Here is a 13640-nt window from a genome sequence, read left to right as displayed (position 1 = left end):
CTTATCCTTCTCAGTTTTATGCTCCTAACTGCCTTCTCCCCTTTCCCTGTTCCCAACTCTCATTTATTATCTTGCAGTCAACCAAAATATCACACTTTTTTGCAGATTTATGCTCTCTCATTTCTCTTGTTCAATCTCTTAACAAACAAAATCTTCCACATTTCCCCATGTAGCATGGAATGAGGAGTTAGCTGGAAAAGAGATCAATGCAGCTTGGGGGATTTTCAAAAACTATCTAGTAGATGCAATGTCTAACTGTATTCCAAGGGTGAGAACGTTAAATAAGGTAGGTTTGAAATGGATGAATAAAGAGATTAAGCATGCGATATAGAGAAAAAGGGCATTATGGAGACAGCATAGGAGAAGTGGAAATAACCAATTCCATGAGGACTACAAAGACCAGGCAAGGCAGAGATACTTAATGAGCAGTTCATAAAGGTCTTCCAATCTTGTGAATGTGACTTCATGGAGAGATTGAGAGCAGTTGATGATGGAGAAGAAAGAGTGACTGTAAGTGAGCAAGAGGTATATGGGGAGTTGAGCAAACTAATGTAAATAAGGCTGTGGGACTTGATAATATATCACCACATATTCTGAAGGAATGTGCCAGGGAGATGACGCTGGCCTTGACATACTTTTTGAATACAAGTCTTGCACTGGGTCAAGTTCCTAAGGAGGGCAAGATTGTGCCACTTCATAAAGGAGTGATAGAACTCAAGCATCAAACTATAGGCCTATCTGTGTGCCAGGTTGTAGTTAAGTTGTTGGAGAAGCTTGTGAGAACTAGGTTCCAGAATTGGGTTGACAACAATGGTATTATCTTTGATGGAGAACATGGATTTGCTAAAGGGAGGTCATGGTTTAGTAATCTACTTACTTATTATAATAAGGTGACTGCTTCCATGGACAGAGGAGAAGGATACACAGTAACATACTTAGATTTTGCAAAGGCTTTTGATAGATTACTGCATGATAAGTTGATAGTCAAACTAGAGTGGATGGGGGTCGGATATCAGATTGGTGCATTGCATTGGATTGGAGACTGGCTATCTGATAGGTATCAACAGGTTGTGTATGGGAGAGCAATATCCAGGAAAAGGAAAGTTACTAGTGTGTGTGCCTCAGGGGTCTGTTTTAGGCTCATTGCTGTTTAACTTTTATATTAATGATGTTGGAAAAGATTTGGATGGAGATATTCAGTTGTTTGCAGATGATGCAAAGTTAGGATGAATCACGAAGAGTAGAGAAGATGTTATGGCCTTACAAGAAGACTTGAATAAATTGAGTGATTGGGCACGGGAATGGGGGTGTGAGTTCAATGTTGCAAAATGTAAGGTTTTTAAAATTTGGAAAACAAAAATGGGATATGCTTGTTGAGGATATATTCTCGGAGGTGGAGGAAATAAGAGATCTGGGGGGGTGATAGTGAGTAAGGATCTGAAATTTAGGGGGACACATAGCCAAAATTGTGAAGACAGCACAAAGGCTTATGGGAATGATGCGGAGGACACTGACTTGTAGAAGTAGGGAGATTCTTGTTCCATTGTATAAGGCTTTGATTAGGCCACACATGGACTATTGTGCCCAGATTTGGTCACCTGGTTTTCAGAAGGACGAAGAGATGTTGGGAAGTGTCCAGAGGCGACTGACTAAGGTAGTTTCTAACTTCTGGAATGTTGAGTATGAGGAAAGATTGAGAAGATGCAACTTGCAGAGTTTGGTGGACAGGAGGAAGAGTGGGGGGGGGGGATATGATAGAGACCTACAAGTTAGTAAGGGGTTGTTATAGGATCAATGCTGGAGAGGTTCTACAGAAAATAGTGGGAGATTAGGGGAAAACTAGAGGTCATCTCTGGAAACTGTATAAAGAGAGTGTGAGTAGGGGGAGTGAGAAGCAAGTTTTTTTTTTTTTAATGCAGAGTTGTGAATGATTCGAATGCCTTGTCTGAGAGTGTGGTGTCTGCAGAGAATTTGAGTGTGTTTTGGAGGTGGTATGATGAGTCTAGATGAGTCTTTGACTCCATGGGGATCTTCAATAATAATAATAATAATAATTATTATTATTATTATTATTTCGGGCTACTCCAGGGAGTCCTTAGACTCATTGAGGGAGACCCTAAACATCATGTCCACACAACTATTCGACATTCTCACAGTATCTATCATACCTTGCCTTGAACTCGCTCACTGTCATAGCACCCACAACAGACTCTGGCAGCTTATTCCACTCATTTACCACTCTAAAAGTAAAGAACCCAGCTCTAACACCCCTGCTAACCACACTCTTGCCAAGCTTCCATAGGTGTCCCCTAGTTCTCCCACCACCAGTCCTGATCTCAAAAATATCCTCTGAATTAATCCTATAGAATCCTTTTAGCAATTTGAATGTCTCAATCATATCTCCCCTTTTCCGCCTATCAACTAGTTTCTGCAACCCACAAATCTTCAACCTGTTCTCATATGGTTCATTCCATAGACCTGTTATCATCTTAGTCACTCGCCTCTGGATCCTCTCCACCTCCTCCCCATCAAGAAGGAACCGAGTGACCAAATCTGGGCACAGTAGTCGAGATGAGGTCTTATCAGGTCTCGGTACAGAGGTACAATAACTTGCCTGTCTCTGCTCGTTAAGGTATTTTTCAACAACCAAGTGAGTTGATGAGCTGATTTAGCTACTTTCGCAATGTGCCCCCTAAACTTCAACTCCCTATCCACCAACACTCCCAAGTCCCTGGCCTCATCAATCTCTTGGAGTACAGTTCCACCAATGTGGTATACTGCTGCCAATCTTTTCATCCCAAAATGCATAACCTTACATTTTGTCACATTAAATTGACATCCATTCTCCTTAGCCCAGAACTCCAATCTATCCAACTTTGCATCATCAGCGAACAAATGAACTGTTCCACTTCGATCCTTCCCTATAATCGTTAATGAACAGATTAAACAGCAGTGTTCCAAGAACAGAACCCTGCGGCACACCACTAGTCACAGGCCGTCTTTTGGACTCTACTCCTGAATAAACTACTCTTTGATATCGATTTAGCTACTTTCGCAATGTGCCCCCTAAACTTCAACTCCCTATCCACCAACACTCCCAAGTCCCTGGCCTCATCAATCTCTTGGAGTACAGTTCCACCAATGTGGTATACTGCTGCCAATCTTTTCATCCCAAAATGCATAACCTTACATTTTGTCACATTAAATTGACATCCATTCTCCTTAGCCCAGAACTCCAATCTATCCAACTTTGCATCATCAGCGAACAAATGAACTGTTCCACTTCGATCCTTCCCTATAATCGTTAATGAACAGATTAAACAGCAGTGGTCCAAGAACAGAACCCTGCAGCACACCACTAGTCACAGGCCGTCTTTTGGACTCTACTCCTGAATAAACTACTCTTTGATATCCTCCATCAACCACCCACCTATCCATCTCACCAACCCTATATCCATTCCCATATGTTGTAGTTTACAGATTAGAATTCCATGTGGTATCCTGTCAAATGCTTTTGCCAGGTCCAGCAGTATCACTGTAAACCCATTTCCCTTATCCAGTTCTGCCGTCACCTTGTTATAAAACTTGAGTAAGTTACTGAGGCATGATCTACCCTTCACAAAGCCATGCTGTCCTCTGTACAGTATCTCATTTTCATTAATCCATTCCTGTATTTTTCCCTTGACTACTTTCTCCAAGACCTTGACAACGACTCCTGATATGCTGATAGGTTGGTAATTTGTTACCATAGTCTTGGATCCTCCTTTATCCAGTGAAAGTATTTTCCCCTCTTTCCACGCCTTCGGGACTAAACCAACGTTCGTTATTATAATAATAATAATGAACCATCTTCGAAAAATCTATATTGCTCACTGCATTTTGCATATTTCCTTGAGAATATCTGATAAGAAATGAACATGATAAAAAAAGAAAGCATGTCTTTGATTTTCTAAATTGATTGATATAAATTTCAATAGTAACAATATTCTTGCAAAGATTTTTTGTATTCAACCCAAACATAGTGAAACGTTTAAAAATAAAACAGCATTTAAGAAACTGGTTTGAAACTAATTTAGTTTCAAATTGCCAAAGTCTTAATTTTATATTGCCAAAAGAAACTAATAAACTCTCAGTGCAGGTATAAAAATGCAAAACAGTTGTAGAAATTGTAGAATTGCATGTTTTCTCCTTCTTTCACTACCAAGCAGTAACCTTGGCTGTTAGGATAAAATATTCCTAAGCTTACCGATTAACATAATAAGGTTTCCATACATCTCTTACCTGATTCTCTCCTTGAATGAAATCTTTCTAAAGTTAACAGTATTTATTATTATTACTTTATACCTCCAAGGAGTAGAAGGACTCATTGCAAGAATCATCTCTAGCTCACATAACCTAGTATATGCTACTTAATTCTCCATCTACACACAACACTGTTTTCGATCATCTACACCCCTCCCCCCCCACCAACAGTATTTTTTGTTTTTAAATTGTGTGTGTTCTCTGGCCAGTATACCTTTAAGCAGGATAAAAAAAACTCGAGTTTCTGGTGGGAGGGAAATCTCAAACTACCTCCATATGAGATTAGCTAACTTACCTTCAGTATTGCTAATACTAGAGAGATTTATATCTTTTTTGTTACATCCTTCCTCACTGTGTTTGTTTTCTAATGACTGCAACTGTCAGCTGTTCAACAAGAATATCAACTGGTACTTTATTTTTCCTTAACTACCTGCCCACATACACATGGAACTGATATGCTATAAGTTTTGAAACAGTCCAGCTTTTGACCACTTTCAAAACTAATTTTAATGGAAACTGGCTAACTTACCAGTTTTTCTTTTGAAATTTCCAGGTCATTTGAGACCTACTTATTGGAATACTGTCTTGTGGTTTTCCTTCCGCACTTTGCATTTGGGTCTTTGCATTTCCATATCTGGTTGCTCATCGTATATATCATGGTGGAGGATTTCCTCTCTTCGGATTTCTCTGTCACTGGGTCAGTGCTTGAAGGATTTGTACTTCTGTTCATACTTTTTCTGTTACATCATTATAAATTATGTAAATGTTATCTTATCTAACAGACCTCATCTTCTGTCCATCCCTTTTGCATGACGGTACACTTATTCCTCATTTTACTTTTTCAAACTTCGTAGTATTAAAAAAAAAAAGAAAAAAAGAAAGCTTTGAGTTCTTCCATTGTCATTACCTAAAACACTGATCTCCTTTGACATTCTTTAGTGTGTAAGACTTTAGTCTGCAGCAGGGAAGACTTGTGAACTTCAGTGCTGTTTAAAAAAAATCCTGTATTCTTTTTTTGCGAGAGAGAGAGAGAGCTGAGCTCACCACAGGTTAAACAGGTTGTAGGGAGATTCTTGTTCTGTTGTGTGAGGCTTTGATTAGGCCACACATGGACTATTGTACCCAGATTTGTCACCTGGTTTTCAGAAGGATGAAGAGATGTTGGAAAGGGTCCGAAGGGGATTGACTAAGGTAGTTTCTGACCTCTGGAATGTTGAGTATGAGGAAAGATTGAGAAGATGTAATTTGCAGAGTCTGGTGGACAGGAGGAAGAGAGGGGAGATATGATAGAGACCTATAAGTTGGTAAGGGGTTGTTATAGGATCAATGCTGGAGAAGTTCTACAGAAAATAGTGGGAGATCGGGGGAAAACCAGAGGTCATCCCTGGAAACTGTATAAAGAGGGTGTGAGTAGGGGAGTGAGAGGCAGGTTTTTTTCGTGCAGAGTTGTAAATGATTGGAATGCCTTGCCTGAGAGTGTGGTGTCTGCAAGGTGTTTGAATGTGTTCAAGGCACGGTATGATGAGCTATGTGTGTGATAAAAGGACCTCCCAGATGAGTCTTTGACTCCATGAGGTGTTGGGGTAATAATAATAATAATAAACCCATATTTTCTAAAATTTATCATTATCTGAATTAATGAATTTGTTCCCACTAACCATGTATCATCCCCTTTGTTGATATTATATTGGTACAGCATATAAATACTGTATAGTTACTTTCTTTCTCACAGAAACCTAACCATGGAAATAAATATAATAATGAAAAAAAAATTTCTGAAATATACTTTGACCATTAGTCAAAATCAAAGCTGTTCTAACAATGTCTTAAGTTCTATATTGCTAATGTTTTCTTTCTTGGAAATTATGAAAGATTTCCAATAGAAACTTTTATGAACAAAGATGGTCCTAAAAGCACAAAGATGTTTTAGGAACAAAGATCTCCAATAAGAACTAATTTCACTTCCACTCTGCTACATCCGGCCATTCATACCAAGTAATGATTGTTCTCAAGTTCAGTTCTTCCTAATTATGATAAAAGAGAGTAATGGTGGCCTAAATGCACTAAATTTTTCTTCACTATATAATTCAAGGGTCCGTGCGGTTAGCCTAGTGGCTATGCTTTGCAACCATATACCTGGGGAAGGAGTATCCTAGGTTTGATTCCCATCAGTGACGTGAGGAGCTGAAGGATCTTCCTCAGCCATAGCCAAGTTAGCCGGTCTTGAGCGTGGTCAGTAGGGTTTTTTCCCCAGTTTATCCTGAGGTTTTTCATCTTGCAAGGCAGACAAACCGGCCTTGAGAACTACACTACAGGACATAGGATACACTGAGTCGTAGGGCTGACGACCTTATCATGTGAACAGTTTGAGGTCCGATGATTAATAAACCCTCGACACCGCAAGATAAAAGAGGGTGAAAGGAAGATGAGATGAGATATAATTCAGGGATTTTCTAGTATGCTCCGAAATCATTATTACTACCATGCTAATTGAGTAGTAATGTAACACACCAGCTTGAGTTTTTTTTAACTGTTTTATGTATATCACTAATTATGTTAAGTTTACTAGCATTAATTGGCTCAGTGGATAGTGTACCTGCTATTCAACCAACAGACTGTAGGTTTTGCATTCTTCTCTCTATATGCCTGTTACAGAGATGTTCAAACCTGCAGTTCTGATCAGATGAACAGTATAGACATTTAAAGATCACAGATGAATTCCATTTCCTCCCACTGCACTGCACATCTTATTGGTAACTTGAAGTGGCTTGAAAAAGTTTAATGTGGTCTTTAGAGAAGGGTGTCTGGATTATATAATAAACAAAAATATATGATAATACACTGGTTTCCATAAATTGAGGAGGAAAGAGAAAAGTCATGATAACTCAAAAACAACATGATGAATGCAATTCAGTGAAAAGCAGTTTGGTATGATATGACATGAGATGTGAAAGAAACACCCACAAAAATTGTAAATAAATAGTTTAATTGAGTAACAAATGGATACATGAAGAAATGATCAAAACAAGAGGTTAAAATGAGATTGTTGAAGTGTCTTAGTAAGGAATGTTGTCATCCCTGACAGCTTACAGTGCTCCAAGTCATATTTCATACTGTTTATAAAAGTGTCAAGGAGATTAGTTGGTAATAATAACCACTGCTCCTGCAAAACTCTCCTAAATCCCTCAAGGTTTTGAGGAGGGAGGTTGACTGCAGCAGCACGTCTACCTAGACCATTCCAGATATGTTTAGTTGGATTAAGGTCAGAGACCTGCTGGCCAGTCCATATATACGATAACATCTTTTTGAAGATATTGGTTCACGAACTTTGTTTGATAAGAACGAGTATTATCATCTTGTAGGATAAATGTCTCCCCCCCCCCCATTGCAGTCACATACAGATAAACATAAGGGTCCAGGACTTTGTCTACATGGGGTGTAGCAGTCATGGTTCCACTAGGAAGCACATGCGGGGTTGGTGTACCCACCCAATGAGATGCCTCTCCAAACCATGACACCACCTTCACCACTTAGGCATGTGAATACTGAATATTCTTGTTGAAATCTCCATCACTTTTGGAAATCTTCTTGAATCTTATGCTTCCTTAAAACTGAATGAGTCAGTGTGTGTTAAAATGTTTGAAAATAAAAATTAAATGACATTTATTTTGCAGCAAGTTTTTCCAATGGGCTGAAAAGTCTGTTATGCTTGACAAGAAATTATATTATTGTTTTCATCCTTATGTTTTTTTAACCAAATATCAGCAGACTTATGTTTACACATGACATGTATTCATGACTACATTCTTGCAAAAAGATTGTACATCAGGGGATGAACAGAACAACGTGATGTGAAGTCAGCTGCCCTATATACAAATAACCTAGTTATGAAGATATTACACATGCAAACATTTCTTTGCTTACACTTCTGTAGACTAAGGAGAAAAGAATATAATTTCCCTAGAATATTGTAATAATATAGTGATACATTATTCTGCATCTAATATATGGAAAAAAATGACTTTGTCCTTTGAGATGGCTCCTGCTGTTTCTGTAGATCTAGCTTCCACTGATGAGACTGCAATGAAAGTCATCTACAAAATGGTTATCACTCTGGTGGAGAACATGTTCCTGCCTATCACTGTTGGGGATCTAAGGTCCAACATCGTGTTCTTAAAACTGTTCAAGTTCTTTTGAACTTGGATAGTTTTTAGTGCAGGTTTTGAGTTTTAAATTTTCCACCTCAAAATGCATCTCAATATACAGGAATGAGAAGGGAGTGTTCTGTGCATTATGGAATACATGATAGTTTGATGTTAGCTCATCTGCTCTATATACAGTAATCTTGGATGTATTTCATGTGCAAATTTTTGTTTGATTACACTTGGTAAAATAAGGATGAAAATAAGTACGTAATCTCTTTTCTAGTTCTTTTTTTTATTAATATGAAGAACATGTATTAAATTCATTTCTGTGTTATTGTCAAGAGCATTTTCATTTAATCATTAAACAGTGCTTTCTTGTTTTGAAAATTTTCCATAATTTTGTTTTTCATATTAATTTTTTATTTATAGAGTACCTTGCTGTGTTTTCACATCTGATAGCTTTCCATGATCCAGAATTAACAAACCACTTGGATAGTATTGGATTCTTTCCTGAGGTAAGTAGATTTTCACAAAATTGTATACTTTGGTGGAAAACCAACTGTATGACAAATTATACTATTTTGTATCAAATAGGATAATTAGTCATTCTCTTCCATTATATATCTTGAATAAGTTGGGTTTCATTCATTCCTGTTGGCTAGTTATGCTGTAAGCGCTGCTTTTTGTAAAACAGTATGTGGCAATAAGAGCCTTTGTAGCTCAGTGGAACTGCTGATACTAAATCGAAGAGAGAGCGTCATAAGTTCGATTCTACTCTCCAATTAGAGGAACTTATATTAGTTGGAGACTAGAATCAAACTTATGATTGGTTCCCAAGTTAGTCGATCTCTGGAACAGGCAAGTGGGGTTTTTCTCCTAGAAACTCAGGTTTTTTGTCCTGTAAACTCAAGAAAATCGACCATAGAACCCACACTATTTTCAGACAGTAAACATAGTGTTAGGATCAGGGACCACAAGATGGCAGCACTTGTAAGTTGCCTCTTTTCACCAGACACCATTATGCATTTAATGGAAAATTAATCCATCCAACACATGGACACTCAGATCCATATTGCACTTACCAGCATCTCTTGAATGGTGTATGTAATGAACTTCTTGTCTTACTGCATGAACTTGGCAAAATTGTCATATATAATGATGCCTAGTTTCCTCGTCTTCCTAAATTTGCCCACCTGCCCATGACAGATAGGATTCATACCTGAAAAAACTGGTAAGAATGGACATGTTGGATGACTGATAACAGTGGGTGAGGGGTGGGCCTTGACAACAATAGTGAAAATTCTCAATTATTTGCATCAACTGATTTTTTTTTTTTTTTTTCACTGGACACCAAGTATAATTGGTGATAGTCTTGGGCCTGCTATCTCTGATTGGCTACCAGTAGAGATTGAACTGTCCCCTCAGTCTCCAAAAGTTAGATAGGGCTAAAACAGCCTTGCCTTTTATTCCTATACAGGAATAAAAGGCATTAGCTTATTTTTATTTTGTGTGTGTGTGTGGGACAGTCATTCTTTTCAGCAAGAAAAATTGAAAATTAAATAGATACAAAAGAAATAATGTTTTTGGAATAAGAATACAACACACAGTAAAAGTATAAAAGAAGTAAAATATGTGAGATAATTTTTAATAAAAAGTTTACACAGTAAATATATAAAAAATAGTTTTACTTAGCAAATATCTTAAACTGATTTAATTTAATAAATTTCCTGAAATAACTAAGATTATTTCCATACCAGGTAAAAATGTAAAAAATTACTGAATATTACAAATTTCTAAATGTACTGCATTCGTATGTCACACATCACTGTTAATTAAAGTGCTAGTATACCACTGTGTACCATTCCTCCAAAAAAGCACTGGCTGTATCCATACACACCTGTATTGATTGTACTGTTTGCTTCTCTTAGGAATACATAAACAAACAAACAAACAAAAAATTATGAAACACGGTCCTCTATAAGACCAACGAAGAACCAATATCAGTTTTGGATGGATACTTCCCCACATGTTAGGCTTAGTGTCCTCTCATGGCTAACTAACTTTGGCAATTCAGAAACATAATGCTATGAAAGGGTTATTAATCCTATTTGTTATGTCAATCAGTTGGATGCTTTCCTAGTCCAGTTTGTCTGTTTTTCAGGAGGAAAACTCAAGTTTCAGGAGGGAAAAAGCCTTGCCATCTCTCTGTGATTTAGGAAAACTCACTTTCAATTAAAAAGACCTTATGAATGTTATTCATATTTGTCAAAGGATTTGATCCCAGGCTTTTCAACCAGAATGCATTGTTACCATTAAACTTGACATGTGGTCTTTGTTGAGGCCACTACATGAGATAATGGGAACTAATAGAAAAATTAAATGCTTCTTCCCCTTTCTGTGGAAGGGGGAAAGCATTTAATTTTGCAATGAAAGTTTTTCATTATGCAAAACAGGGGAAAATTGGCCAGAAGAACACACACAATTAATAGATATGAGACATAGTGGCTGAAGGCTACAACTGGCTTTGTAGCCTTCAGCCACTTAAAAAGACATTACAACACATTTTTTTTGTCATGCTGGGTGGTTGAAAGTATGTTTTAGATGAGATTAAAAACTGTTATGTAAGAAAAGAACATAGAAATGATCAATATGATAATCAAGCAGTTTCAAGCCAGATGGGATGGAGAAAAGAGGTTGGATTGTTCATAATAATTGTCGTTTTGTGAGTATATTTTTTTGAAGATGAAGATCTGATGTGTGTTATATTAACACACAGTTGCAACAATAATCTATTAGAATAATAACTTAACACGATAACCACAGTAATTAACTTTAATGAAATAAAGGTACAAATATTTCATACTGAAATTAACAGTACACCATCAGTGCAGAACAGACAGTTAAAAGGAATGGAATACAAAGTACAGAACAGTCGCTGGATTACCAATTAAAAATTGTTGCCGCGTGCTAGAAATTAATATTAATAAAATATTATTAAATAATTCTTAAAACTATTCCTTTGATGGTTACATAAAATAAGAATCTCCCAAACTTTTTGGAGAGAGAGACAATCATTTCGATTCAAATTTGGCCAATGTAAAAGGGCTTTGCAACTTTCTTTGAAAAGGCGTTCGTATTTAAACTTGCATCTATGGAGAAAACAAGCTTTATCCCACTGGATATTGTGTTTAGTGTCAATACTATGTTGTGCCAGACCAGACTTTTGAGGTTTCATGTATTTGATATAATACTGATGTTCCTTCATTCTTTTTTCCACAGAATTAATTATTTAATAATATTTTATTAATATTAATTTCTAGCACACGGACAATTTTTAATTGGTAACCCACCGACTGTTCTGTACTTTGTATTCCATTCCTTTTAACTGTTTGCTCTACACTGATGATGAACTGCTAATTTCAGTACTGTTAGATCCTGAATGAAGGAATCTTGCAAAGAAATCATTCATTCAGAATCCAACATATTAAACTTACAAAAAAAAAAAAAGAGAAATACCTGCACATCAGCTAAAATTAAAAGTGAAACTTCTTCACTTTATGTATAAAATTTGCATTCCTTATTTCATGTACGATATATTTAATCTATTGTTTTCATATTAAGATTTTATTAGAGTATGTCTTAAAAAAGGGATAATCTGACTTAATTTAAGCCTCACTTAATCTGTGTAAAATTAACTGTGAGTCATCAAATAGTTACTAAATAATAATTCTTGGAAGGTTTAAAACTACACGTGTACAGCGTAACGCTGGTGGCAGTTGCTTAAGCGGAACATTTATTGATGCGAATTCTGGGAATACAAGAGCATAACAGTGTCGGGAAAAAGCAGGGGATGAACCCAAGGGGTGAAAAGATATGGGTCTTGTGCAAAGGGGACTGAGGAAAAATAGGGTGCTCTAAGGAGGAATATAAGGGGATGAGTGCCATATCGGAGATGTCTCTTGTCGTATCGTTTTTCCTGTTTGGTGGCTCGGAAGTTAGCGGGAGTTCACATAAAGGGAGGGGGGGAAGAAGCGTCTGTACTAAGATGTCGGACAGCAGGCTTTCTTGAAAATGGAGAAGGATTCTATGCAGAGCTTAAGGTAAAAATTTCCAGTCCTAGCAGAATCAAGCCGTTGCTGAGAAGTCCCATCGAGTTGTTCCTGAAACGCAAAGATGTAAGTCCATTTTCGGCAGAAATAATGAAGATAGCATAACCCCTACGTTGCCGTATGGACAGCCAATAGACAAGAAGTAACTAGACGTACACATGGTGCTAAAAGACGTGGAAAAAGTTCGGTAAGGTAAAATTACTCTATTTTTGTGTATAAAATTCATTAGAAGAGAGAAGATTGTTTGTGAATGTGAAATTAAGAACAGTAATCTAAAGAACTCTGTGGACAGTCTCTAATTAGAAAGTTAACCTCCTTTGAGAGAGTAAGAAGAATTGTTTGGAAAAGATCTTTAGCAATTGTATGTGATAGGATTAACTTAATGAGATCAGAATTGTGGATTTCAGTAACTGAGTAACATTAGAATGTATATTATCTTATAAATAGCATTACAGAAAGGAATTTTAGTTTAACTTCATATCATTTGCTATCTATCTGAATTTTCAATTACTGTGTTTTACGATGTTTCATAGGCTTTGATTTAATTTAGAATATTTTAACCTCTTAACTCGAGTCTTTTCATTTAGTATTGAGTCAAATTAAGTGTATGAATTTTTTGTGTATTCTGTTTAGATATTCCAATAAACATGTCATATTTACTTAAACCTGAGTCATGCCTGATTATGATTCCAAACTACCACTTATAAAAATAGAACCTATTTTGGTGGGAAGGAATTAGAAAGTGTATATAATTATAGATTTAAGTCACGACTGCAGTCTGAATCTATACAGCAGCATTAAAGTAAAGTATTGTGTAAGAACGGCTCAGAATCTAGTATTGTCTCCCTGAGTAGGAATCCTTTTCTACTATAGGATACTGGCTGGTGCAGCATAATATAAATTTACCAGTATCCGAAGAGGAACCAATCCTAGATATAAGTATATTAGGCCTGATATCTGAAAAAGTAAAATAGCGATAGAAAGATAGAATAGGAAGAGATAACAATAGAGCAGCTGGTAGGATTTTAAATGAGTAAGGTTTTGAATAAGAAAAGATTTAATCAAGTAACAAACACTTTAAATA

General features: G+C 36.7%; 1 protein-coding gene across 7 annotated transcripts in view; it reads left to right on the top strand.

Moving 5' to 3' along the window:
* LOC150104805 (TBC domain-containing protein kinase-like protein) overlaps window positions 1–13640 on the top strand; it is a 559840-nt gene that overhangs the window by 422114 nt on the left and 124086 nt on the right. For 6 of the 7 annotated variants that reach the window (XM_090395364.1, XM_090395367.1, XM_090395362.1 and 3 more), the window contains exon 18: window positions 8877–8962. The exons of the other annotated variant lie outside the window; for it this stretch is intronic. In XM_090395364.1, the coding sequence (XP_090251490.1) occupies window positions 8877–8962 (86 nt within the window). The remainder of the gene's footprint in view (window positions 1–8876; window positions 8963–13640) is intronic. 7 annotated transcript variants of the gene reach the window in all.

This window comes from Typopeltis vanoorti, chromosome 7 (genome assembly GCF_054136105.1).
Source record: "Typopeltis vanoorti isolate ZY-2024b chromosome 7, IOZ_Tvanoo_1.0, whole genome shotgun sequence".
NCBI lineage: Eukaryota > Metazoa > Arthropoda > Arachnida > Uropygi > Thelyphonidae > Typopeltis > Typopeltis vanoorti.
This window is presented reverse-complemented; position numbering and strand designations above follow the sequence as displayed.